General features: G+C 36.1%; 1 protein-coding gene across 1 annotated transcript; it reads right to left on the reverse strand.

Annotated features, from left to right (window-relative positions):
- Nucleotides 1–629: 629 nt before the first annotated feature.
- Nucleotides 630–27,764, reverse strand: LOC131157770 (centromere protein C). Its single transcript, XM_058112148.1, has 13 exons — nt 27,455–27,764; nt 21,669–21,874; nt 21,499–21,587; nt 21,312–21,414; nt 21,051–21,220; nt 20,214–20,854; nt 19,980–20,079; nt 17,616–17,701; nt 16,548–16,656; nt 5,797–5,882; nt 2,831–2,930; nt 2,639–2,746; nt 630–901 (listed from the first exon to the last, which is right to left on the reverse strand). The coding sequence occupies exons 1-13, from the start codon at nt 27,614–27,616 to the stop codon at nt 774–776; spliced, it is 2,088 nt and encodes a 695-aa protein (XP_057968131.1). The 5' UTR covers nt 27,617–27,764; the 3' UTR covers nt 630–773.

The following is a 27,764-nucleotide window of genomic DNA, read 5'->3' on the forward strand; positions in this document are numbered from 1 at the left end:
CCCCACTTCCAAGTTCTTAAAAGGCATTATCATTACATTAACCACACATTTTATGTATAGGAATAAAATGAAATTAGACCTAAACTTTATAAAATTTTGATTTAGTCATACTTTTTATTCAAATTTTTTTCATTTCATTCTACTCCACAAATAAAATAAGATGTAATTATAAATTCCAAACTTGAATTCAATGTAATGTTAATTTAGGAAGAAAAAAAATACAAACAAGCATAAAATTTGTTTAATTTCATAAAACTTCAAATTCAAGGCTTCAACTCATCTCAAAAACCAACGTGCAAGTTTTTAAGGCGATATATGTAATATAAATTCCACCTTGCTCAGTAGAAGCTGTCCCTCTTGAAAATACTGCATAACAATCAAAGACAGAAGAAAATCTATGGCCAGCCTATTTAACTCCTCAATAAGGCTCATGATGAATCGATAAATAATGAACTCGAGAATAATGATTCTATATTTGTCAAAAAAAAAATGATTTTCTGCACAACACCTCTCACTTGTACCGGGCTTCAAGATAACTCTTACTTAGCATGACTTGCTTCTCTTATGTACAAACTTCACAGAAAGGAGAATACTAAACAAAATAGTTCATGCTAACCCAGGCAAGAAAATAATGCAAATGCCTTGAATATATTGATCATTCCAAAGTTCACGGAGACACTACTTGTTTCAATAATGCTACAACATCAGGCTTCTGAAAATGCAGCTAAGAAGGCTGCAAAAATATTTATAAAAACGAAAAGCAGGAAGGGGCCTCAATGAAGAGCTGCTAGTTCGACAAGCTCTTTGTATTCATCAGAGACATAGGACTTCACCTTCATGGTGGGTTTCCCTTCACCCTTCGCCGGTGACACATACTTCAAGCCAATCACCGTAGCCAAGCCTGAAACAAGATACAATCCAATTAATCTATTTAACCAACATTCAAAGAATCCAGTGAAGCAAGCTTGGCTTTATTATTTATTGAATTATGGGCATTTTGATCATTCATACTTCATGAGTGTGTGAGTCTGCTGTGTGTAGGTCAGCCTGATCTGTGTCGAACCTACTCTCAAGCCAAAGCCAGGTGTGCCTAAGTTTTTGAGAGCCGGAATGCATGGGCTTTAAAAACTGGGCCAAACATTGCCCAGATTAGGCAGAAAATAAGAATCCTTTAAAGCACATGAGAACATGTGAATCAAATGAGTTACTGCACCAATGGATAATGTTATCGCAATTATATCACTAGCCATTTTATTAAACAATTTAACAATCCCAAGTAGAAACCCAACCATGGTCTGTGAGAGCATATGATCTCAGGCCCAATGCTTTCTCCCATCTCATTCTTCTCTCTTCTACTTTCTAACCCCAACCTTAATTTTCATCATCCAGCCAAATTAATACAACGAAAATCACACCAAGATGTATAATTTAATGGTTTTTTGTTACCTTAAATGCATATGTTTTAAAAGAAGGATTCTTAAATACAAATAAGTGAAACTTCCCCAACAGATGCAGCTACTTGGGAGGGGGAACGAACAAGTTTCCATCTACATTTAGGTTGTGCTTGAGGGCATGACTTTTGGCATTGGATTTGGATTAGTGTAGATTTGGGAGAAGAAAAAACATTCAACACAGTTTTGTAATGCATTTTATCTAAACCCACACAAATTAAAATCTACATTTCAAATTCTAAACTCCCAAACACAGGGTTGTAAATTTTGCAGGAATTTTGAAAGATTGATTGAAATCCCTTGATTAATCAATTTGCAAATGCATAGCACAAAAAACAGCATTCACAGTTATAGATATTTTGATGTCGGTTATAGCTAGATGATATCAAAATACCCACACGTGCATGCACACACGTGTAAAACAAAACCCTATGATGCTGCCACATCAATACTAATGCGGATTGTGAACGTCTCAACATGCCATTTCAACCCTTCTACATACAAAACAAGGAAATATAAATGCATATTAACAGGTATATTTGCAAGGAAAGAAACAAGGATCAATAAGTCCATCAAAATACAGAAACCACCTTGTTCAGCATGTGATATGTCCATCAAGGATTTTGTGATACTAGGAAATCTATGCTATTAATTGAAAATGTGTAGCTAGAAATGGTTTGTTCAGGAAATAATACATTGTATCTCCACTGTTATGAAGGGATGCATTGTTCCTTAAATAACCAATACATTGTTCCTTAAATAATACATCGTTCAGGAAATAAAAATTTCCATTTTGATGTCTACTTTTGTTCTCATTTTCGTAAGTTCCTTAAATACCCAATAATTGCTCATCTTCTGTACTAAGCAAAACTGCATCATAGTAAATATATATCTCTAATACCTAAAATTTGAGACCTACCGAGATGCAAGCCAGTGACTAGATGTTATATAAAATAATGAAATAAAATGATGTTTTTCAAATAAAACGAGGTTATTTATAATTATTAGAACATGAAATAGTATTCTGGACATTAAACATTTGTGCATGCAATATTAGGTAAGACGTCATTTTTGAATTTAATTGAACTGATGGTATTTCACCTTTCAACCTTAGTAAAACAAGCCATATATTGTCACGGCACAACAGAAAAACTAATACATATGGATTCAAGTTGATATTTACTCACTTTGATGTACACGTCCATATAAAAACCTTTCACCTTTCCAATACTCCAAAGGCCTCATCCTGATTCTGGTGCTTCGCCTAACCCCAGCTTCCCATGAGGCACCAGCCCCTGCAGAGATAACAAATATAATCTAGATCAATCACAACAAATAAAAAATCCGATGATGGCTGGTGTGAATTGATCCATGCATACCTGCAAGGCTTTGCCTTTGAGAAAATTTCATTCTTTTATGTCTTCTGCATGGAGGTGTGTTTGCTTTGCTTTGCTCACCCAATGCTACTACAGAAGGTTCCTGAATATTTTCAGCCATAGCACACCATCAGAAAGCACAAAGTCAACTATTGGACTCATTAAAGTCAGACGGACTCAAGAGAGGAAACAACAGTATGAAAGCATGATTCTTAAAATGAAAATATCTCTGGCAATATTTTATGCTGAACAACTTCTTTTCTTTCACATGTTCAAAATAGTTCTTTTTCCATAAATACCCTATGCATCAGATAAACTAATGCTGCTTCATTTTTCAGACACCAGACCAGATACTTAAAGCTATGAGATGAATCGCAAGCATATCACCACAGTCAAACTCTTAAGAATTAATTCTTTCTGCCATGGGATATATGAGATTTTGTATGCTCTTCTTAAAGCTTGATATCCATTCTTGGCCCACAACCTAATAGTTTAAACTTTTAAGTAAAGTGGTAATTTAACATGGTATCAGAGCTGGTTACCAGGATTTATTGTGTTCTAGTCTTGTTGCCCACGTTTACTGTGCGGTATTTAAAAAAATTATTGTGTTCCCTATCATGGGTGTTATTTATCATGTGTTTATCTCTCCACGAGATGTTGGGCTGCACGTGCAAGGGAGTGTTAAAGATTGATATTTATCGTTGGCCCACAACCTAATAGCTTAAGCTTTTAGGTAAAGTGGTAATCAAACAAGTCTCATTCACTGAAAAGCTGAAACAGCAAAAACCCCATCCTTGTAGCAAACTCAGAGGAGTATTGCTGGATTTATTTAATCAGGCAAGAAAGCAAAATATAACTTAAAACTGACCACAAAACAGGCACACTGATAAGTATTTCAAAACAAGGGCTTCACCAAAACACATAGGTTACGTGGAGCATCTCCACTTGTTCCTAATTGCACCAAAAAAATCACCAAAATACAAGTGCAAACCATTACATTATAAAAGATTTCATAAAAAAAAAATTAAAGGTCTGTTAGGTATTATTTCAGTTTTCTGTTTTCTATCTTGTTTCTGTATAGCAAAGAAACAGATTGTGATAATTTACATTGTCAGTTTTCTATTTCTATTGTCTATTTTTAATTGGTTTCCCTAAACCACATTTCACGATTTCCAGTTGTTTTCTCAAACTGCAACCAGAATAGTTTAACATCCAGAATTAACTAGTGTGGATTAAATCATTCATTTGTACATAATTTTTTATTAAAACTAAAATAAAAGGACCATGTGTTAAAATATAATTAAAATAAAAATATCCATAAATTTTCTAATATTTGAAAAAAAAATAATCAGTCATTTAAAAATATTTTGCAATTTTCAATTTTCCTATCCAATAAGATTGTTGTTGTAACACTAAACAATATATTTTGAAATATAATAATTAAGTAAAATAAATATAATAATTTATATTTTTACAATAATATTATTAAATTTGTAATCTTTTGTATTTTTTATTTTAATTACATTTCTAATAGTTCTTTGGTGTAAAGACAAAAATGATAGTTGTTCAATCAAATTTTTAATTTGTTTTAGCTTTAGAAATATTAACTAAACAAGTTGCAATTTTGGGTCCCTACTTGCAGCAAAATAACCAGAATACATGTGCAAAACATTACATTATACAAGGCTTCATTTTCAAAACAAATTACAAAGAAAAGATTCAAGTAGAAACAAAAAATACAAGTGTAACAATCTTGGGCACGACTCCAGTGAAGTATTGTCCATTTTGACCCATTGGTCTCACAAGCAAGGTCAAATTTCGAAGCACTCCAAAAGTACAAAAATTTTGATTTCGATGTCAATATCAATTTCGATTTGGAAAAAAAAAAAAATGAAAATCAGAAGTAAAGCATGGAATTCTTTTATGAAGCTTTGGAAATGATTAATAGACATAATAATGTAAGTTTTAGGACTAATATATTACAAGTAAATACATGTACGCTGTGTATGAGGTGGAGAAGTTGTAACATAATATGTGCATCAAACATATTTGTAAGATAATGTACGTTAAACATATTTAGTGAATTAGCTAATACAAATGAAATTAATAAATCATTTAAATATTATTTATTATAAAAATAATGATAATTTAGACATGAATGGTTAAATAAAATGTTGTTGTAGGTTTATTTTTCCATATAATTTCAAAAGCACTTGTAATGATCTTTTGTTTTGATAAAAATAAATAAAATAATTTGAGAGAGAAATTTCACTTCATTCCTAAGTCTCTCATTTGAATTCCGAGGAGATCTCATTTTATAGTTCAAATTTTGACAAGTTTCACTAAAATTTCAAGATTCCGATAAATTTCTCATTGAGATTTCGATGGAAAGTATGCAATACGAAAATCGATTGCCATTTCGATTTTGAGGGTCACAGAAACCAAAAATTTTGAATGAAATTTCGACAATTCGTGAAAATTTATGACCATGTTCACAGGTTTGTCCTATAAAAGGTGCCTCCTCACATAGTTGGAGCCTAACCATCCTTCTAAGCCTAAGATTTCCCTACTACACATCCAATGTGGGACTATGACATCTTGTATTATCTCTGACACCCTCATCAAGGTGTCTTCGGCTCCACATGATAGTACCCCTAAGTGGCTATAATGCCAAATGTAACGGTCTTGGGCTCAACTCTAATGAGGTATTGTTTGCTTTGGCCCACTAGCCTCACAAATTTGTGCTATAAAAGGCGTCTCCTCAGATAGTTGGAGCCCAAACCATCCTTCTAAGCCCAATATTTTCCTAGTACACATCCGATGTGAGGCTGTGACAAATATTTAACTTCTGAATCAAAGCAGATTAATAGCCTCCTAATTAAGGGGAAAAAAGTCTATGCTGTAGCAAAAGCTAACATCATATATAAACAAAATAATTTTAAAAATAGCTTGGAAAGGATGTCACTAACCTTGAGGTGCTGTTCTGCACAAATGTCTGGGGGATTTGCAGGACCTCCCATTGCATTGGGTTCAGATGCAGCAGGAATTGATTGATCTATCAAAGAAATTAAGAAGTGTATTAAACATCATAACTTGAAATCACTCCCAACCATAATTCTAGGAATAAAATCAATTATCAATTTGATTCCCAACCAAAACAATACAAATATCATGTATGAATCAGAAAAGCATATGAAACAGCTGAATTTTATGGCAATTCACATTAATAGAGTTGTATCAATTGAATCAGTAGACTCAAAAGCTATCAAGTTGATCAGAGAAAAATTCAAAATTGACCCTTTTTTTCATTTTCTTCTCTTCCAAAAGCTTCTTTTATAAATCCCCATATGAAAAGCTTCATAAGCCCCTCTAATATTGTTTTGTGCTGGAAAAGGGAAAAAAAATTTTCCCACCAACAGATCACTTTTTTAGAAAAGGATGGTTTCCTTTCTGCTGCAAATTCTATTCTTCCAAGTTTCTAAAGACAGAAGCAGTAAAACCATAAAAAGGGTCCAACTTTTAAGAAAAGAATAAAAAATCAAGTGTTTGACTATAGTTGGATTGTTTAAAATGAAGATTTTCCAGCTTTAAAGAATCTTCAAGATGAAATTTTATAATCCTAAAGATTGTTTCATGTTAAAATAGGCCATTTCATGTTAAAATAGGCCAAACCTGGTGACATTTCACTTGCTTTTTAGCATTTTAAGAATTGGAGTCTACCATTTATAATTCTTCTAAGTTCTTTATGGAAAAACAATAAAAGTGTTCGACTTTTAAAAAATAATATTGATTTTAAATTTTAAATTTTTAAAAGAACGATAGTGTTTGGCTGTAGTTAGTTTTTAACTGAAGTTTTTCCAGCTTCAAACTATGAAGACTCCTTAAGGTGAGCTTATTATACATTCTTCTTACATTCCACCGCGTTATATTAGTCATCCAGCATGTGATACTGCTCTGTTTGTTAGAGAGTCAGTAAGGGTACTATGTTAGTTGTCATGTACTTGACAGTCAACATATATTATAAATAGAGGGAAAGACCTATCATTATGATCAAGTCTTCTAATTTCCCCAATACTCCAGCATGGTATTAGAGCAAGATCCAACCTAAATCATAAGTGCACAGCCACTGCCAAACAAACCCTAAATACCATAATCCTGTGCAAACTTGCCACTATAGGAGGATCATCGGCGCCACTAGAGATTAGAAACAAGTCCAGTTTGCCCTTTCAGAAACTCAAGAACACTTTGTAAAACCAACCTCATTTATAGCCACAAAACCTATCAATAAGGCTATGAAATTTCATTGTCGGCATCACGAGTTGAGCTTGTTTAGGGCATTATGCTTGCTTGTGAGCACTTGTCTCGTGTGTTTAGGATGGGTTTCCATCATGTAAATACTAGTGTAGGGTTATTTTTTAGAGATACTTTTTTCCCTAGGCTAAAAAGAGGAATATGACTCCTTGGCATGGTTTTAAATCGCGGTAGCGGGTAGCGTAACGTAACGGTAACAGGTGTAACGGGAAGCAGGAGTAGCGGGTGTTACATAACGGGAAGCGGGTGTAACGGCCGTGAATTTTTTTGAAGCACGCACAACCTTGTGCATATTAGCGTACTTGCATGTTTTAAGCTTTTGGCCATTCTTAGAAAGGGTTTTAGTGTATTTTGGACCCTTTAGTTCGAGTAACTAAGTTATTTGGTAAAGGCAACAAGTTTACATTTGTTTTAAACCATCATTGATAGAAAATTACGTGTGTGTGCGTATTTATACTTCTCATTGTTCTTATCTGTGATAAATTCTTATGTGTGCTAAATGAATTAATAAAATAAAATACATTATACACTCCATTAATCTATTAGACACATAAGACATGCGAATAATATAAATATTAAATAGTTAGAAAAGAAAAAAGGTTGAAGTTGAAAAATAAAGAACATAAATATCACATTACTAATATTATTAAAAAAGAAAATTCCTAACAAGTTAGTATTTTGAAATTGTTAATTAATGCATCTATTGTGAGTATTTAAAGAAAAAGTAAATTTTGTATCATTGTCATCCTCATTATAATTTTTTCCCCCTCTTGCCACTTGGTTTATTGAGAATGATATATGAAAGAGAGAGAAAAAGTGAGAAGAAAAAGTAAAAAATAAAATATTTTTTTGGTGTAACAGTCCTGTAGCGGTTACGTAACGGACGTAGCGGCCTTTACGTAACGGTCGCGGTCCGTAACGGCCGCTACGGCCGTGATTTTTCTTCCCACCGATTTCGCGGTGTGTAACGGTATCGGTAACCCAAAAAACCTTTACGTAACGGCGTTACGTAACGGTCGCGGCCTTTATTTAAAACCATGCTTAGGGGTACTATCATGTGGAGCCGAAGACACCTTGATGAGGGTGTCAGAGATAATACAAGATGTCATAGTCCTTGGTCATATTGATGTTTCCTAGTGCCAGAGTGAGAATAGCATAGAAAGCTCTTTAGAGGAGGGTGAGTGTTCATCAACTTGTAAAACTCACTAGCTATTGTAAACGTATTTAGCCTACTTGTCTCTCTTGCTAGAGACAAATTGTGTATCATTACGTTGATTAATGAATTATGTTGCTTCAATGTTTACTACTTGTGTATCATTGTTTTCATAAGTTGCTTAATGCTTCCGTTTCATTTCTTTGAATGACAATAGAAGTGTATTGTTGGCATATTGTGGTAAACGCCTAGGCTAGCTAGTTAAACAAGAGTACTTTAGCTAGTGCCGCACGGTCCTTCACAAGGGTGTGAAATATTTGGCCCATGAACCTTGGTATCAAAGCCTGGTTAATTGCTACGTGAATTCAATTGCCTTCATTGTGGGATTGGTAAAGCTTTGGTAAGCAACCATGCCGACAAATAGTCAGAGAATTGATGAGCTAAAAGCACAAGCTAAGACGGCAGCCAACTATGTGGCCGTAGAGATGGCCCAATAGACAGAACGTGTTGATGAATTGGAGGGATCTGAAAGGCATCAACAAAGTTCGATGATGGAAATGTCAAAGGGCTTTCACCACACTATAGAGACCTTGCAAGCTTAGATAGCTTATCTGATTGCAAAGATGAATGTGATGGTTCTTGCTATGGAAAACTCTTAACACTCCGGACTTTAGCAAGACCAAGGTACCAAAACCCAAGACATATGGGGGTGTCTGTGATGCCAAGGAGTCGAAGAACTTCTTGTTTGATATGGACTAATACTTTTGTGCTTTGAGGACAAACTCAGAATAGGTGAAAGTGGATACTACGGCTATGTACTTGGTTGGTGACACTAAACTATGGAGGTGTACCAAGTACAATGAAATTGAAAATGGACGTTGTGTAGTTGATTGTTGGGCAAACTTGAAGAGAGAGCTTAAGGCCCAATTCTTTCTTGAGAACATTGAGTACAATGTTAGAAGAAAGCTGAGAGACTCAAGCATACTAGGTCAATCAGAGAATACATGAAACAATTTTCTGCTTTGATGTTGGATATACGGGACATGTTGGAAAATGACAAATTGTTCTATTTTCCCGAGGGTTTGAAACCGTAGGCAAGGAAAAAACTTCATAGGCAAAGAGTTTAAGACTTGTTTACTACACAAGCTGCCGCAAAATGCTTGACTAACTACATTGTTGATAATTCCTCTTTGGCCAAAAAGAGTGGCTTGGATGGAAACAATGGAAAGTCTTTCAAGAAGGGCAAACCCAACAGTGGGAGAGCTAACAGGTAGGCATCATCTTCAAAAGAAGCTTCATCGTCTCGAGGGTCCAACAGACCCAAAGGGTAAGATTTCATGCTACTTATGTTGAGGCCCTCACAGAGTTTCTGAATGCCCTCACAAGTCATCACTTAATGCCTCCCAAGCTTCTACCACGAAGGGGGCATTAGAGAATGATGAGTAAGAGGAGGATACCCAAGGATGGGTGCAATGCAGCTAGTGAACGCATTGGAGAAGCGGGAGTAAGCCCCAAAAGTTACACAAGCAAAAGGGTTTATGTTTGTTAACTTGAGGATCGATGGGAAGAGACTCGTGCTATGGTGGATACCGAGGCTACCCAAAATTTTGTTTCCCAGATAGAAGCAGGGAGACTCAACTTATCCTTGGAGAAGGATTCAGGATGCACGAAAGCGGTGAATTCTATAGCTCAGCCTACTCTAGAAGTAGTCGAGCAAGTCACTGCGAAGCTTGGGTAGTGGGAAAGGCATGCGAATTTCACAACGGTGACGTTAGATGACTTTCAAGTCATTTTGGGAATGGAATTCTTAAGGGAGACTAAGGCAATGTCGATACCTTTTGCTAGTTCCCTATGTCCGATGGGATATCGCCCTTACATAGTGCAAGTCGTTGCGAAGAAGGGAGATGATGAGAAGTTCTTTTCAGTCATACAACTCAAGAAAGGATTGAGAAGGGGTCAACAAATGTATCTCACCATGGTGATGGTAGAGGAAGTAGGCCAATAGCTAGTGCTATGACCATCCAAGTTGTGTTGGATGAGTACAAGGAAGTGATATCGGATAAGCTTCCTCACAACTTAACTCCACGATAGGGTGTGGAGCATGAGATCGAGTTGTACCCAGGAGTGAAGCCACCTGCTAAAGGGTCACAATGGATGGCACCTCCACAGCTAACAGAGCTGAGAAAACAAATTAATTTGTTGGAAGCGAGATATATTCGTCATTCCAAAACACCGTTCAGAGGACCAGTATTGTTTTAGAGGAAACATGATGGAAGCATGCGGATGTAGGTACACTATCGCGCACTCAACAAGGAGACAATGCGCAACAAGTATCCTATTCTGTTGATTACCAATTTGTTCGATTAACTGAGTTATGTCAAGTACTTCACTAAACTTGACTTGAGGCCAGGCTACAATCAAGTGAGAATAGCTTATGGGGATGAGTCAAAGACAACTTGTGTGGTGCAGTATGGGGCATATGAATTCTTGGTAATGCCATTTGGGTTAACGAATGCACCTGCGACATTCTGTACCTTGAACCAGGTATTTTGTGAGCACCTCGACAAGTTTGTCGTGGTATACCTGGATGATATTGTTATCCACAGTTCCACTCTGAAGGAACATAAAGAGCATCTACGGAAGGTGTTCGACAAGCTGAAAAAGAACAGTTTGTACGTGAAGAAAGAGAAGTGCTCTTTCGCTCAACAGAGCATCAAATTCCTTGGTCACGTGATTAAGCAAAGTCACATCAGGCTGGATAAGGAGAAGGTGGACTGGTTCAAGAATGGAAGATCCCAACAACAACGAAGGAGATGCATTCCTTTCTTGGTCTTGCCAAACTACCCCTTTGATGGAAATACTAAATAATGGTCAGCGGTGGAACTAGATAGAGAAGTTTTAGGGAGCCTTTGATGACTTGAACGATTCCAAGATGAGAGATCCAATACTTGCTCTTCCGAACATCATAAAACCCTTTCGAGGAGATGCATTGGACTACGCCATTGGAGGAATCTTGTTACGGGAGGGCCATCCTATTGCATACAAGAGTCGTAAGCTTAGCGAAGCGAAATGGAAGTACACAGCTCAGGAGAAGGAAATGCTAGCAGTGACACATTGTCTTCATGTGTGACAACATTACATACTTGGGTCAAGCTTTGTGGTGAACACAGATAACTCAGATGTTAGTCATTTCTTCACACAGCCAAAGTTAACACCAAAGCAAGGTCAATGGCAAGAATTATTGGTAGAATTTGATTTCTCATTTGAGCACAAGGCGGGGTGAATGAACCAAGTTGTTGATGCATTGAGTAGGAAGGTCAAGCTGGCGGCCTTACAAATGGTAACCCAGTTGACATTGAGTACCATTACCACGATGATGCGGGAGCGCATCAAGGAGAATTTAGCAAAAGATCCAATTGCGCAAAACCTCATAAAACTAACAGAATAGGGGAAAGCACGTTATTTCTGGATGGAAAACGAAATGCTGATGACCCATGGTAGCCGGCTTCCGGCTCTTTGTACCACTAGTTGGAGATATGAGGAAGACATTGCTGAGATACCATGTGGATCGGACATCCAAGATGGCAGCGCACTTTGGCATTACTGAAGCAGAGGTACTAATAGCCACACATGCATGATGATGTGGTTGATTATAACCAAACTTGTGTAACCTGCCAACAAGACAAGGTGGAGTGTAAGAAGATTGCAAGGTTGTTGGAGCCCCTATCAGTACATTAAGACCATGGGAAAGTATCTCACAGGACTTCATCACTAATCTGCCCAGAGTGGGAGATGCAAGGTCTATACTTATGATTATAGACAGGTTTTAGAAGTGCAAGAAGTACTGTTCAGCAAAGGAGATAGCACAATTGTTCTTCAAGCATATCGTGAAGTATTGGAGTGTTCCCCAATATAGCATCAGTGACCGAGACTCAAGATTCACTTGTAACTTCTGGAGATAACTTTTCAAAGTCCTCAGTTCACAGCTTGATATTTCTTCGAGCTACCATCCGCAGACAAACAGACAAACGAAGAGATTCAATGGGCTACTACAAGAGTACTTGCGCCATTTCGTCAACGCCAACCAGAAGAATTGGGTGCAGCTACTTGACGTGGCTAACTTCTATTTCAACGCCTAAAAGAGCTCAACAAGAGTCCTTTTGAGTTTGTTACAAACCAACAGTCGTTACCTCACACAGTGAACAAGCTGTACAAAGGAAAGAGTCCCAGAGCATACATCTTCATCAAATAATGGAGACAGAATGCAGAGATCGCCCAAGCCTACCTGGAGAAAGCTTCTAAGCGAATGAACAAGTGGACAGATCAAGGGAGGAGACCACAGCACTTCAAAATGGGTGATTTGGTGCTTGTTAAGCTCAATCTTGAACAGATCAGGTCACTAAGAGGACAAGATAGGAGACTACTTCGTAAATATGAAGGATCAGTCCCCATCTTGGCCAAAATCAGGAAGGCCTCTTACAGAATTTACCTTCCAGCTTGGATGAAAGTGCATCTCATGTTTCACGTCAACAACCTCAAGCCATTCAACGCCGTCATCAAAGATCCAAGTAGAAGTCAGTCAACCAGAGCATAAGTGAAGATAGTGCAACCCGACAAACGAGAAGTTGAAGACATCCTTTCAGACATAGAGTTCACATCCTCAAGGAAGAAGCGGCAAGAGTTCTTAGTGAAGTGGAAAGGCCTTGGTGATGAAGAAATCAGTTGGGTTTTTGCAAAAGATATGCAACCATTTGTGGACAAAGTTGAAGTGTACCTAGCATCAAATTCTATGAGGACATCGACCGCATAAGTTGAGGAGCATCACGAGCCAATCTTGCTCAGGGCATTATGTTTCACTGTGACCACTTGTCTCGTGCGTTTGGGATGGGTTTCCACCATGTAAATACTAGTGTAGGGTTATTTTTTAGAGATAGTTTTTTCCTAAGCTAAAAAGGGGAGTATGACTCCTCGGTCATATTGATGTTTCCTAGTACCAGAGTGAGAATAGCATAGAAAGCTCTTTAGGGGAGGGTGAGTGTGCATCAACTTGTAAAGCTTACTAGCTATTGTAAACGTATTTAGCCTACTTGCCTCCCTCGCTAGACACACATTGTTAACAGAGGTGTTGATTAATGAAATACATTGCTTTAATGTTTATTGCTTGCGCATCATTGACTCATTGCTTTCATAAGTTGCTTACTGTTTCCGCTTATACTTCTTGGAATGATTATGAAAGTGTTATGTTGGTGAATTGTGGTAAACGCTAGGCTGGCTAGTTAAACAAGAGTGCCTTAGCAAGCACCGCACGGTCCTTCACAAAGGTGTGAAATATTTGGCCTGTGACACCGAAGGAGCCCCCATGCACCCCAAGCGCGAGTCGATAGTTAGCACCTTTTGACCTCATGCAATGGAGCATGAGAGCTTGTTAGATTTCTTCCTAAATGCCTTAAATACTTCCATACTCCATAACATCAAGTTGATGGTCATGCCTTTAGCTTAAAGATCCAAAATTTTTCGATTCTTCACTCGTGGCACTTCGTTAATGGTTATTCCATTAGGGTTCTGTATTAGTTTTTTGGGGTTGTGGCAATGCTATGCTTGTTTGTTTATGCCTTGTTCATGGTCACTTCAACTGTTCTCCTTGATTGTGATTGTCCCAATTATTCAATTTGATAATCTTGTTCCTTTTTGGTCTCATTTGTTAGTGTTGGAATGGAGTCCATAGATCCCAAAAGTATGTTTCTTTCGTCATTGTCGTAGATAACAATAGAGAAGTTGGATGGAAATAATTATGTACAGTGGTTTGTGGAACTCAATGGAATCCCAAATTGCAAATATGTGCATGCAATTGGATTTATGCAAGTAAATTTGGGATTATGTCAAGTTCTTATATTCCACTAACATTGCACATATGTACGATCCATCCCCGAGTATTTTCAATTTAAAACAAGAAGACGAGTGTCATAGAGTACTTTGCAAATATGATCGCATCCATAAGGAACTTCACATCGTGCAAACCATAACCACCAATGTCTGTGAGATGCAGAAGGGAACATATGACAATTCTCCAAGTCCTAGCAGGTTTGAAACCCAAGTTTGAGACAATATGGTCCTATATCCTTGGAAGTGCAAGTTGCATTGCGTCCTTTGTGCTTCCTCCAATTCACATTTCTCATCTTACTTCTAGTGTTCGAATCTCTAGCTTTAAGAAGACTACTCTAGGGGTAGTTCAATAGGTTGAGGTGGAAGGCATGGACATGATAGAAACCCCCTTGCAAGTGCACTCATTGTGGACGCAAACGACTCAACTGGGGAGCAATCTATTGTATCTATGTCAAAGAAAGAGTATTCAAAGTTCTAGCAATATCAAGTATCCAACAAGTTTCTCTTCCCGTTGCATCTCTTGTCGTAACTCTACAGCTTGTTGTCCAACATCCTCGCATTAGTCCTTGGAATTATAGATTCAGCCACAAACTCATCATATGACAAGTACAACTAAATTCTTTTCCACCATCGAGTATTTTGAAAGTGTTACCCACAAGTTTCCCTTCAATCTTATGTTAGTTAGCAAGATTACAAAATCCATGAATTGTTTGGTAACATTCTTTCCTCATTTAGTTGTCATTTTGGATTTGAAGACAAGGAAGATTAGTGGAACCTTGGGGTCTTTACCACTTTGACTCCCTATCTCCCTCTATTGTTTGCACTATTGCTCATATACCACTCCAAATCCATTGTCGCCTTGGGTTCCTTCATTAGACAAGCTAACAATTTCTAAAAAAATAGCTCCTACTTTGAGTTCTTTATCTTGAGTGTGAGCCTTGTTCGGAAAGAGTCATCGTGTTCCATTTGTTTCCTAAGTCAATAAACAAGCAATAAGTTCTCTTATGGTTGGGCCCCTAGTCAGGCTATGACAAAGTTGGGCGTCCAATATTTTGTAACTTCTGTTAAAGGTCATTCAAGGATGACTTGGCATTATTTAATAAAGAATCATTCTAAGTTGTTTCATATTTTTGTGTCTTTTGTTCTAAAAGTTGAACTACCTCACAATTACTTAACCAAATATATCTTTCACTACAAGTGTTGTGAGCCAATCAAGAACAAGTCACTCAAATGCAATAATTCGCATCTTCTTAAGATACCTCAAAGGTGCACATAATTCACTAAATCTTTGAGGGATGCTCATGATAAGTTTGTTTGTAACAAGCCAGAAGGTATGATATCTATGTTCCGGCTTGAAGAGGAGTGTTACTCGTTATTTTGGTCATTTATAGCATGAGTATTGCTGTTAGTTAGCATTAGCAAGGGTACTACAGCCATTTTTATGTACTTGACATATATCATAGAGGGAGAGAGTCGAGAGACCTATAGGTGTGATTAGGTCTTCTAATTTACCCAATACTCCACATATTACTAGATTCTTGTGCGTGCATGGCATAAGCATTCGCATGAAGATACTGTAGTGCTCCAATGATGCTTCCTGTAGGTGACTCCTTTGTGACCCTTCAAATTCCTTTGAAAATCATTGATGCCTTTACACACATGCAGTAATTTATCTTCTTTCCTTATTTGTTTTCAGTAATTCATTTTCTTTTAAGATATAATTAACAGCAAGCAAAACACTCAGTTGCCATTGTCGTTTAAAGCAGCAAAGAACCACTCAGGAACACAGCCCAAAGTTGCCTCCGGCTTTCATTGTATTAATTATCATTATAATCATTTTTCCATCAATTTTTCATCAACTAAGGAAATATATATAGATTCCAAAGTTATTTTGAGAATAGAATGCACTCAAAATAGGTTTATAATATTTTTATATATTTTTATTTAATTTAAAAATAAAATAAAAAACCCTTAACCAGTGGCAGCCACCGTGGAGGCAGGCATCTGCAATTGCAACGAACAATATCCAATCAATTTTCTTTATTAAAATAAAAGGGAAAAAAGAAAAATTTACTAAAGAGAAATCGTAGGATGAGAAATCCTCCAAAACAAATCAGAAAAACTCAAAAAAGAGACACATTGCCAAAGAACTGAGAGGAATGTAACAAACTAGGAAGCAAGGAGAACTCCTTCACCCCATCATTAAGATTATCATGAAAAACAAAGTCCCCATAAAAGCATTACCATCAATGATTAGAATGAAGATATAGGTGCTCCAGGACACAAAGATGGAAAAATAAGAGAAGGGAAAGAAACATTATGTGAACAAAAAAATAAAATGATGGTGCACGGTGCAAATTGTTGCACAAGTACCTGCCAGGCTTTGTCTCTGAGGAAATTTCTTTTTTTTACGTCCTCTGCTTGGGGGTTTGTTCGCTGTACTTTGCTTAACCAAAGCTTCTACAGAAGGTTCCTGAAATTCCTGTAATGGCACACCATCAGAAAACACAAAGTCAATTGATGGACTTATAAAGTCAGATGGATCCCAGAGACAGAATAACAGTAAGAAAATTTTATTCTTAAAATGACAAATTCACTACCAATATATTCCCATGACTGTTTACAATTTTTCTATCACACGCTAAAAACAGTTTTTTCACCATAAATACCCTATGCATCTGATAAACTAGTACTGCTTTATTTTTCATACAGCAGACCAGATACTTAGGAGCATATCGCTTGAGTCAAATGCAACAAAAAATCTTCCACTCATGGAATGTATGAGATTTTGTAGGGTCATTTAGTCTCGATTCAGCCAAAAGATGAAACAGAAAAACCCCTTCTACATTGCAAAAACTCCTTCGAGTATGGCTAGATTTATATAATCTGGCAATAAAGCAAAATAATAAAACTGGCCAAAGAAAAGCCAAAATTATTGCATCAAAAACAAGCATAGGAATGATACTGTATTTCAAACCATGCCCTTCACCAGAAAAAAAAGGTACTTGAACATCTCCATATGTCAGTCCCTAATTGCAAACGAATAATCACCACAATATAAGTGTGAACCATTTTTTATCAGTGGTGTAAATCATTATTACAAGGTTTCATAAAATACTAAGCACATGAATAATACTTTATCTCAAACTGTACCTTCAAAAAAAATAATGTACAGGTTACTTCAAACATCTCCACAAATCAGTCCCAAACTACCACAAATAAACAAATACAAGTGTAATGCATTACATTATTCAAGGTTTTAAAAAAATTACAAAAAATATTCAAGTATAAACATAAAATACGCTACAAGACAAATTAATTTTTGAATCAAAGCATATACAAGGCCCCCCTAAAGAAAAAAAAATGCATATATTTGACCAAAATCCCATACCATATATAAATAAAAGAATTTAAATATAATTTGGAAAGGATATCCCTAACCTTGATCTGCTGCTCGGGACCACTGCCTGAGATTTCTGCTGGTGCATCCGTTGCATCAGGTTCAGATGCAGCAGGGCTTGATTGATCTATCAAAGAATATAAAAATGTGCATAAAACAGCTTAACTTGAAATCACTTTCAATCATAATTTTGAAATCAAACCGATCAATTCAATTTGATTCCCTAGCAAAACAAGAAGAACATTATGTATGAATCAGAAATTCACAATGAACAGCAGGATTTACAGCAAATCGCGTGAATAAAATTGAATTAATCGAATCAATAGATTCAGAAATCAGAAGTTGTCAAAGTTAATTAGACAAAAATTTAAAATTGACCAGTTCTTCATTTTCTTCCCTTTAAAAAATCTTCTTTTATAAATCCCTTCAAAAACACTTTATAAGCCTCTCTAATATTGTTTTCTGTTGAGAAAAATAGGGCAAACCTAGTGACATTTTGCTAGCATTTCAGTTTTTTTACAATTGGAAGGTTTCCTTTCCACCACTATTTCTATTCTTCCAAGTTTTCTATGGAAAGTGTCAGTAAAACTATTTGATTATAGTTAGATTTTAAATGTAGATTTTCCAGCTATAGAGAATCCTAATTGTGAGCTTTTTATAATCCTAAAGATTGTTTTGTTTTGAAGTAGGTCAAACCAGCTGGCTTTTCACTTGCCTAATTGCAAGTTCCCTTTCTATCACCATTTCTATTCTTCTACCTTATCCATGGATAAGAGTACTAAAAAGCATAAAATCTTCAATTTATTTTTTTTATTTTTTTTAAAAGCAAAAGTAGTTGGTTGTTTTTGGATTTGACTGAACTCTGAAGCTTTTCCAGCTTTAAGCACTCCTAAAGGTGAGCTTTTTTATAAATTCTTCTTACATTCCACCACATGTGTGTGTCTTGATTGTTAAAATCTTTACAATTTATGACAGTATTATTATATTATCTATTTGTCTATACATTACAGATGTGCCTTATATCATATTATTATTATATTCTTACCTGCACATGCACACGCGCACTTGTGCACATTCACGCACACACACATATATATGTAATGCTCCAGTGATGCTTCCTGTAGGTGACTCCATTGTGATGCCTTCAAATTCCTTCAAAAATCACTCACAACTTGACACATGGAATAATTTCAGTGGAAATTTTTTTTATTTTCAGTATTTCATTTTCTTTTGAGATATTGAGCAGCAATAAAAACACTCAGATTGTCATTGTTGTTCACTCACAGCACCGAAGAACCACCACAGGGAAGCCAGCTGAGGTTGCCTCCTGCTTTTTCTTCTAATTAATTAGCATCTTTATAATCATTTTTCCTTCAATTATTCATCATCAAACTGATTGAAAGATTTCGAGAGGTACTAAAGTTATTTTGAGAGTAGAAAGCACTAAAATCAAATGAAAATAAACAATTCACTGATGGTGCCCACCATGGACGCAGGCATCTACCATTGCAGCCACCAATATCCAACCATCTTTTGCCCAACCAAGTTTGCTCGAGCGGTAAGGGCAAAGTTGGGCCTTTGGGATCCCAAGGACCCAAGTTCGACTCCCTACTTGTGATTTGTCTCGCGAATTACTAGGGATGCATACATGGGCAGGCAATAATGTTTTCATCCTCCAGTTTGGTGCTGCCTGGGTGGGTCCAAAGGGCTTGCTCAAGTAGGAGTTCCGGGTCATCAAAACAAAAAAAAATTTCCAACAAATTTTTTTTATAAATTTAAAAAAAGAAAGAAATTTTCACTAAAGAGAAAGAATAGCATGAGAATCTTTTAAACCAAATCATAAAAATTCAAAAAGAAGTAAAATCAGACTAACAAAGCCATCTAACCACGCTGAATATCGGACAAAGCCACACTCCCAAAAAGATTGGAATATAAACAACTAAAAAGCAGGAAAACTCCAATAGTGTAGGCCAAACAGTGCACCTGTCACGAGGACTATGTTAATTACTGTTAGAAGGGGTAGGGGTCGATCTAAAATAACTTAGAATGAGATGGTGAGAAAGGGTTTAACAGCGCTCATATTGTTGGAGGATTTTGTAAATGGGCAGAAAAGAATTCATACAGTCGACCCCACCTAACGTGACTTAAGGCTCGGTTTGTTGTATTATAATAGCATTTTACATAGTTAAGTTTATCTTAAGGAATATTTAGTGTTGTAACTCAGTATGCACTATGGAAATCGGGAATAATTTGTGGAAGTAATAAAAGGAAGGAAGAGTTGCCACTAAAGAACATAGTCAGTCACAAGAACCAAAAATGACCAGAGAGCGCATGAAGATGCTATTGAGCACTTAACTTTTAGTATATAAAATTGAGCACCCCACCTCCCAAAAAAAAAATCATACCTAGCTGACCACAACTGCTGTGCAGTTTTACTGCAGTTGAATCCTCAACATCGATATCTGGTCGTGCAGAGGGCACTGCTCCTAGTGTCATATCTTCAACCTGCATAGCATCTCCCAAAAAAATAAAATTAAAATAAAATTAAAATTAAAATAAAATTAAAATTAAAAAAAAAAATTTAGCTTAGCATGCTTTTACAATTCTGTAACTTATTGAATTTCTAAAACTTAACTCACCTTATCACCCGCCTCAGTCTCAAGTCTATTCAAGCTGTGATCAATATAATTGTCAAAAGGATGACCAGAGCCCTCAGTTCCCATGTTAGCAGCAGTAGTGTCATCTGCTTCAACCATAAGCGAATTCGACTCCTCTGAAACACTCAAATTTTTTCTGCAATCAATATGATTAGATTGATTGTGGATGCTTCCAACAGGAGAAGAATTGCTGGCTGGTGACAGATCAATATTCAGTGCTGAGAATGGATCAACTGATGTGTTTTGTTGCAAAATACGTTTCTTCAATAAGGAGATTGAAGCAAGTGGACTCTTTGGTGGAGTGGGCGAAGCTAGAGGATGGACAGGGCTCTCTGCGATCTGTTTATGCATTACAGGCGTTTTGCAACTCATTCCCTTTAACACATTTTGAACATCAAGTAAAACATTCCTGCGCTTTGGCAAACTTCCCCTTGAAACCATAACTTCACTCCTTTTTGTATCATGCAAGTCAGGGAGGCATAGTCTGTCTACATCAATTGGTTTTATCTGTAAACGGTCCTGCAAAAGAGTGAAAGCCACATTGCCATCTAAATCTTCACACTTATTGGATAGCAATTCATCCAGAAGCCTGTCGACTTTTCGCTCTGCCTCAACTGTCGAATCTATTCAAAAACATAATCAATCATTACTAGGTGAAGCAGATTAAGCACCCCAAAAAATAATGGGATTTTCATTTATTAAAATGGAAAAAATAAGAAGGGAAAAATTATCAGCATCAACTTGGAATTTATATTAATCAAATCAGTGTCATCTTAGCGATGACATCAATCCATCTTTTCCTTCAATAGCATCACTCACCAGCCAATTCCTCTTCCTGTGATGCATCATTTAAGTTGGTCAAGTTTTCCGGCAAAACACAGTTGTAAGGACTACAAATGTCCTGTTCAAATGTCTCTTGAGAAGATATAAAGTTCTCATCCTTATCAGAAACCACTGATGAATAGCGATGCCTATAACTAGCTGACCTCCTGGAAAAAGGGAAAAAAGAAAAAACTATGATACATTACTAAAAAATTGCTTAATAAATTATGATAGTCAGGGCAAAAATATGAGATATACCCCAACAATCCAGGTCGACGACGCCTCGCATTCATGGATGGTTTGTGCTGATTTAAATCCACAAATGCATTGCCAGTCTGTCTCCATATTTCCTTTTTGGCGTCTATAACCAACAATGAGCCAAAGAGAGAGCCAGTCATGCACAAAAAAAGTGCAACATAAACTCAATGAAAGAAGTGCCACTTACTTTCAAGCTTCTCATGGGCCAAGAAGTATTCCTCCGGGTCTTGCAGTTGATCAATGTCCAAACTTGGCTCCAAACTAATGTTAAGCTGACTGTCGAATGCAAAGAATACATTGTTCACTTAATTTGTTAAGGAATTTACTTCTACTTTGTGAAAAAGTAAAGAGACATACCTAGAATCAAGCTTTAAAGAGAATTGAGGCCGTTTGCGGCCTAAAGCTGGTCTTCGTTCTCGAGGATTTTCCATAACCACTGTAGCAAGAGCCTCATTTTTGTCTTTGGATGCTACATAGCTTGAAAGTTTTGAGTTCAGAAGTTCTGGACCATTATTTACAATAGTCCTTGCCTGCTCTAAAAGCTTATGGGGACTACTTAAAGCCTGAAAAAAATGCACAAAAACCATGAACTTTTACAATCCGGCAATTCAAAGGAAACTGGCCTTAAATCAAATTTCTAATATTCAGATACAGGGGATCAGAAGAAAGAGGACGTTTGGAAATCCACTCCTTTGAGCAAAGAAGAGAGAAAAACACTAAATAACCTTTAAAAGTGGACAAAATATAAGTCAAATAGATTTTTTTTTAACTAGGAGGGTAGATCGTTTATCATGCAAGGATTTAAAGTTATTCCAGGGGAAAGCCTAACCACACAACATAGAATCTTCACGTTAGATATATGTATTAAAAAATGGAAGAAAAATGATAAAATAAACCAGTGTAAAGGACCTAGGTGGTGGAACCTAAAGAGAGAAAATATAATAAAATTTAAAGATAAAATGATCAAAGAAGGGGATTGGATTATAGAGGATGGGATAGATACAAATACTCTTTGGAGTAGATTAGCTAGCTCTATTAAAAAGATAGCAAAGGTGATTTTAGGTGAATCAAGGGGAAGATTCTCGAATAGCAAAGAAAGTTAGTGATAGGATAAAGATGCCCAAAAAGTCGTAAAGATAAAAAGAATTTGGTATAAAACGTGACAAAAATGTAGAAACAGGGATAACTTTGAAAAGTATAAGGAGGCGAGAAAAGATGCAAAAAAGACCATTAGTGAAGCAAAATACAGATCATTTAATAGTTTGTATGATAGATTACATACAAAAGACGGGGGAAGAAATATATTTAAACTTGCTAAAGCTAGAGAAAGGAAGAGTAAGGACTTAGGAAATATAAAATGTATAAAAAGTGAGGATGATATTGTCTTGGTTAAGGACGAAGACCTTAAAGAAAGATGGCGAAGTTACTTTAGTAAGTTGTTTAATGAAAACCAAATAGAAGGCTTAAACTTAAATTTGACAAATGAGGAAAATACTAAAAATATAGGATTTATTAGCAAAATTAGACTTAACGAAGTTAAGTTTGCACTAAAAAAGATGAAAAATAGGAAAGCTATAGGACGGGATAACATCTCAATTGAAGTTTGAAAATGCTTAGGTGCTAACGGAATTATATGTTTAGCTAATTTATTTAATACAATTACAAAAACTAAGAAAATGTCTGATAAGTGGAGGAAAAGCACTTTAATATCTATATACAAAAATAAAGGAGATATTCAAAATTGTTATAACTATCATGGAATTAAACTTATGAGTCATACGATGAAACCATGAGAAAGGATAGTTGAACAAAGATTAAGGTCAGAAACAAAAGTCTCAGAAAATCAATTTGGCTTTATGCCTAGGAGATCTACCACAAAAGCTATATATCTTTTAAAAAGTTTAATGGAAAAGTTTAGGGAAAAGAAGAAGGACTTGCATATGGTATTTATTGACTCAGAGAAAGCATATGATAGGATACCCTAGGGAAGTTCTATGGTGGGTTTAAGAAAAAAAAAAAAAAGAGTATGTAGTAGGTATACTGATGTCATTAAAGATATATACGATGGAGTAATGACAAGTGTAAGGACTAGATGGAGAAACTAGAGAATTTCCAATCACCATAGGTGTACATCAAGGATCTGCTCTAAGCCCTTATCTTTTTGCTTTAGTGATGGACCAATTGACTAAGAGTATTCAAAATGAGGTTCCATGATGTATGTTATTTGCAAATGATATTGTATTAGTTGATGAAACCAGGGATGGAGTAGGAGCTGAGTTAGAATTATGGAGAGAAGGTTTGGAATCTAGAGACTTTAGGATAATTAGAAATAAGACAAAATATATGAAATGTAATTTCAATAATGGTAGAAGAAATATTGAAGACAAAGTTAAACTTGATGATGAAGAAATAAATAGAACTTGTAGATTTCGATACCTTGGATCTATTATGCAAGCTAAAGGAGAAATTGAAGATGATATAATGCATAAAGTTAAAGCAAGTTGGGTAAAATGGAGAAGTGCTTCAAGTGTGCTTTGTGATCGTAGAATACCCTTCAAATTAAAAGGGAAGTTTTATAGGACATCTATAAGACCAGCTATGATATATGGATCAGAATGTTGGGCGACAAAGAAACTAAATATCCAAAAAGTAAAAGATGCTGAGATGGGAATGCTTAGATGGATGAGTGGTATAACACTGAAAGATAAATTAAGGAATGAAAATATTCGCGGTAAGTTGGGTATAGCCCCTATAAAAGATAAGATAAGGAAGGGACAATTCAAATGGTATGGACACTTGCAACGTAGGCCTCATAGTACACCAATGAGGAAGAGTGAGTTAGTTATCATGGAGGCAGTAGAAGAAGTAGGGGTAGTCCTAAAATAACTTGAAAAGAAATAGTGAGTAAGGATTTAACATCCCTGAATCTGTCAAAAGAAATGGTCCATGATCGCATAAATTGGTGAAAAATGATTCATATAACCGACACCACCTAGTGGGACTTAAGGCTTGGTTTTGTTGTTGTTGTTGTTGTACAAACTAAGGCATGAGCTACATTTAGCTTGCCTGAAGTACCGAAATTGCAAGAAGCAGCAATATTGTGATGGCTATCCTACACCATAATATCATCAAAATTGCACTTTCGCATGAAGATGCAAGAGCATCATACCCCTCTTCACATCATCATCTCCCAAATCTTACTCTAGTGATAAATGAACTTACTAAAAGTATCCAAAATGACGTTCCACTTAATGTGTTGTTTGCAAATGATATTGTCTTGATTGATGAAACTAAAGGTGAAGTAGAATCTAAGTTAGAATTGTGGAGGACAGCTTTAGAATCTAAAGATTTTAGAATAAGTAGAAATCAGAACCAGACAAAATATATGAAATGTAATTTCAGTTGTAGTAGGAAGAATATTGGAGAAAAGTTTGATCTTGATGGTCAAGAAATCAATGACATTAGATTTTGATATCTTGGATCTATTATGCAAGCTAAAGGAGGAATTGAAGATGTAATGCATAGACTTAAAGCAGGTTAGGTAAAATGGAGAAGTGCTTCAAGCATGTTGTGTGATTGTAGGACACCCTTAAAATTAAAAGAAAGTTCTATAAGATGGTTGTAAGACTAGCTATGTTATATGGATCAGGATGTGGGGCAACTAAGAAACAATATAACCAAAAAGTAAAAGTTGTTGAGATGAGAATGCTAAGGTGGATGAGTGGTATAACATTTCAAGATAATTATGGAAAGAACATATATGTTCTAAGTAAAAAGTAGCTCCTGCAAAAGATAAGTAAGGGAGGGACACCTCAAACGGTTTGGGCATTTGCGATGTAGGACAAATAGTCCACCAGTGAAAAGTAGTGAGCTAGTTACTGTGAAGGGCAATAGATGAGGTAGGAGTAGATCTAAATTAACATGGAACGAGTTAATGAGTAAAGATTTAATAGCCTTCAATTTTTTGGAGGAAATTGCCCATCGTCATGTAAATGAACATATTTGTAGTTGTTCTTTCTAAAAGAGAGCATGAAATTCAAAAGCTAGCGTATATTTTTTCCTCCATAGTTGTTAAAAAAGCCAGCAATTGTGCCTAAGGAGGCTTCAAGTAAGGCAATACAAAAGCCTACGCAGCCAGGAACATGCCTTAGGGCTGAATGATAGATTTAGTATGAAAATGCCTAACACATGTTGTCCTCTTTTGTTGTGGTTTGATGTTTCCAAGAAAATCAACAACTCATTTGCATGAGAGACACTTAAACGCCATGAAATTAACCAAAGCAAAGAAATTTTGTTTTAGCCAATAAAACATACAAATAATTTGTAAATCATGAAACCCCAAAAAAAAAAAAAATTTAAGAAGTTAATTCTGAATGAATACACTGTGGATCACAATGCATTAGCTGAAATTTTTTTTAATATAGAATATTTAAACTTGTTATGAACTAACTAGAACTTAAATTAGAAGGGTCCACATGTATCATTTCTATAAATCAATATTTAAAGGCAAGTGCATAAAGCAACGTGTCTAACCTTTAAAAGGTGACATAAAAACCATGAGGCGTCAAGGCATCGAGGCATAAGTAGTAGGGCGTCGATTATAATTTTATTTTTTGATAAATACAAAGATAAATTATATTTTTTAAAATAATTAATTAACTAATCAAGAAAATTACAATAAAATGATTAAAAATTTAGAGAAGGCTTGCCTTGGATCAACGATAACTAGTTGATCATGGGTTCAAGTCCAAGGAAATAGACTCTTTGCAAAATAGCGAGGGTAAAGCTGCATACACCGTGACGATCCTCCACCTATCCTCGCAAAGCAAGGAGCCTTGTGTCCGGGGACGTCCTCTTTTTATAAACTACCAGCTAGACATTTCTTTAAAAAAATATATATATACTAACTTGAATCCATTAAGCAAATCATCTTATTATAGCTATAACATTGCAAAGTTCAAATTATTTTTAAGATCTACAATGCAACTCTCAAACATTTTGGGAAGATTGAGGTTTAGAAATCAACTCTATTTAAACATTTTTGTAAAATTTCCTACCCAAATCTAACTTGAGATTCTCAAATCCAAAATGCTAAGCTTCGACTAAAAAGGCACAAAAAGCATACTTTTTGTACAAATGTGTAAGCCTTGATATGTAATGCATTGGTGTTTTGTGAATTGGAATTTTTGACTGAGCCTCAAGGCATTTTAGGGATGCTTCGTCTTGAGGCGAGGCTCAATTGAGCCTTATAAACTATTGGTATAAATATTAGTCGTGAAATTTCGTCATGTAAAGAAAAAACATTTTACACATGTTTTTAATAAATCTACGTCTCAAGTTTTTCAAGCATGTGTTGGCACCTTATGCCTTATATCCAAGCCCCAGGCAACCTTTGCAGTTTAAAAACTAGGATCACCCTCCATATTCTAGGGCCTCTAAGCAATCAAATGAACTAGAGAAGATGTATTTTCTCTGTTTATTTCTTTTTTCTCATTTAGTCAGTTGCATGAGAAAGTAAGAGTTCTATTTTCAGGTAGTTCACTGAGGTAGAAAAATCACTAAATATTCCGAAACAGTTAATTCATATCCAAAAACATCACTTTTTTCGCATTCCGGGACTCTTACTGCTTTTTGTCGGATGCAGAAATTGTAATGATTTTAGCTCGTAAAGCACGAGATCTATTCTTAGTATGCTATCCAAGCAACACCTAAATGTTACAAACACACGAGCACAATTATAATAACTCTGTTAAAATATAAGAAGGGGAAAAAAAAAATGGAACCGTTTACCTAGAAGGAAAAAATTGAAACCTCAACTTAAAAAAGGTGACACAGTAGCATCAGCGTGAGTTGCCCAGAAGCATTGCTCCCGTCGGGCCCCAGATAATTAAAGAATTAAATATTAAAAGTTCAATTCGGGTTTTTCCCCACATTTCTCAGCCGCTGAACTGATCAGAACTCGAAGAAAGATACAGTTATCATAGTCCAAAACAACAGAAATGATCAGAAATTGAAGAGAGTCTTTGCATGATCTGTGTTTAAGAATCAAGCGGAAGCAGTTACAGACCAAACAGTCAAATTGCAACCAGCCAACCTAAAAAGGGAGCTACAACCGGGATGAAGTCAAATTGAAGTGGATGTACCAGGGATTTTAGGTAGGCGTGAATAGAGTCGATGTCGTCCTGGTCCTTGGGCTTCGTAGCAGTGGTCGAAGCCCTAAAAGTTTGAGGAAAGAGCAATGGCGCAGAAGAGTAGCCTCCAAATGGGTCCACCAGATCGGAGCTCTGAGATTCGTTCACCATCATTTCCTCACTGTCGATCGCTCACCATCGTGCTTCGGACTTCGAACAGCTAAACCCTAGCGATGGAGGAAAGACGGTTCCAGAGAGAGAAAGAGAGATTTCGAAAACAGAACAAGCGGGAAGACTCTGCGTTCCGGGACCTACACGGTGC

This window comes from Malania oleifera, chromosome 6 (assembly GCF_029873635.1).
Source record: "Malania oleifera isolate guangnan ecotype guangnan chromosome 6, ASM2987363v1, whole genome shotgun sequence".
NCBI lineage: Eukaryota > Viridiplantae > Streptophyta > Magnoliopsida > Santalales > Ximeniaceae > Malania > Malania oleifera.

Coding starts and splice junctions, on each gene's coding strand:
- LOC131157770 (XM_058112148.1), bottom strand. CDS start 27,616: ATGATGGTGAACGAATCTCAGAGCTCCGATCTGGTGGACCCATTTGGA. Junction 21,875..27,454: donor ACGCCTACCTAAAATCCCTG/GTACATCCACTT, acceptor CATTTTTTTCAG/GCTTTAAGTAGTCCCCATAA. Junction 17,702..19,979: donor CAGCAGTTGTGGTCAGCTAG/GTATGATTTTTT, acceptor ATTCTTTGATAG/ATCAATCAAGCCCTGCTGCA.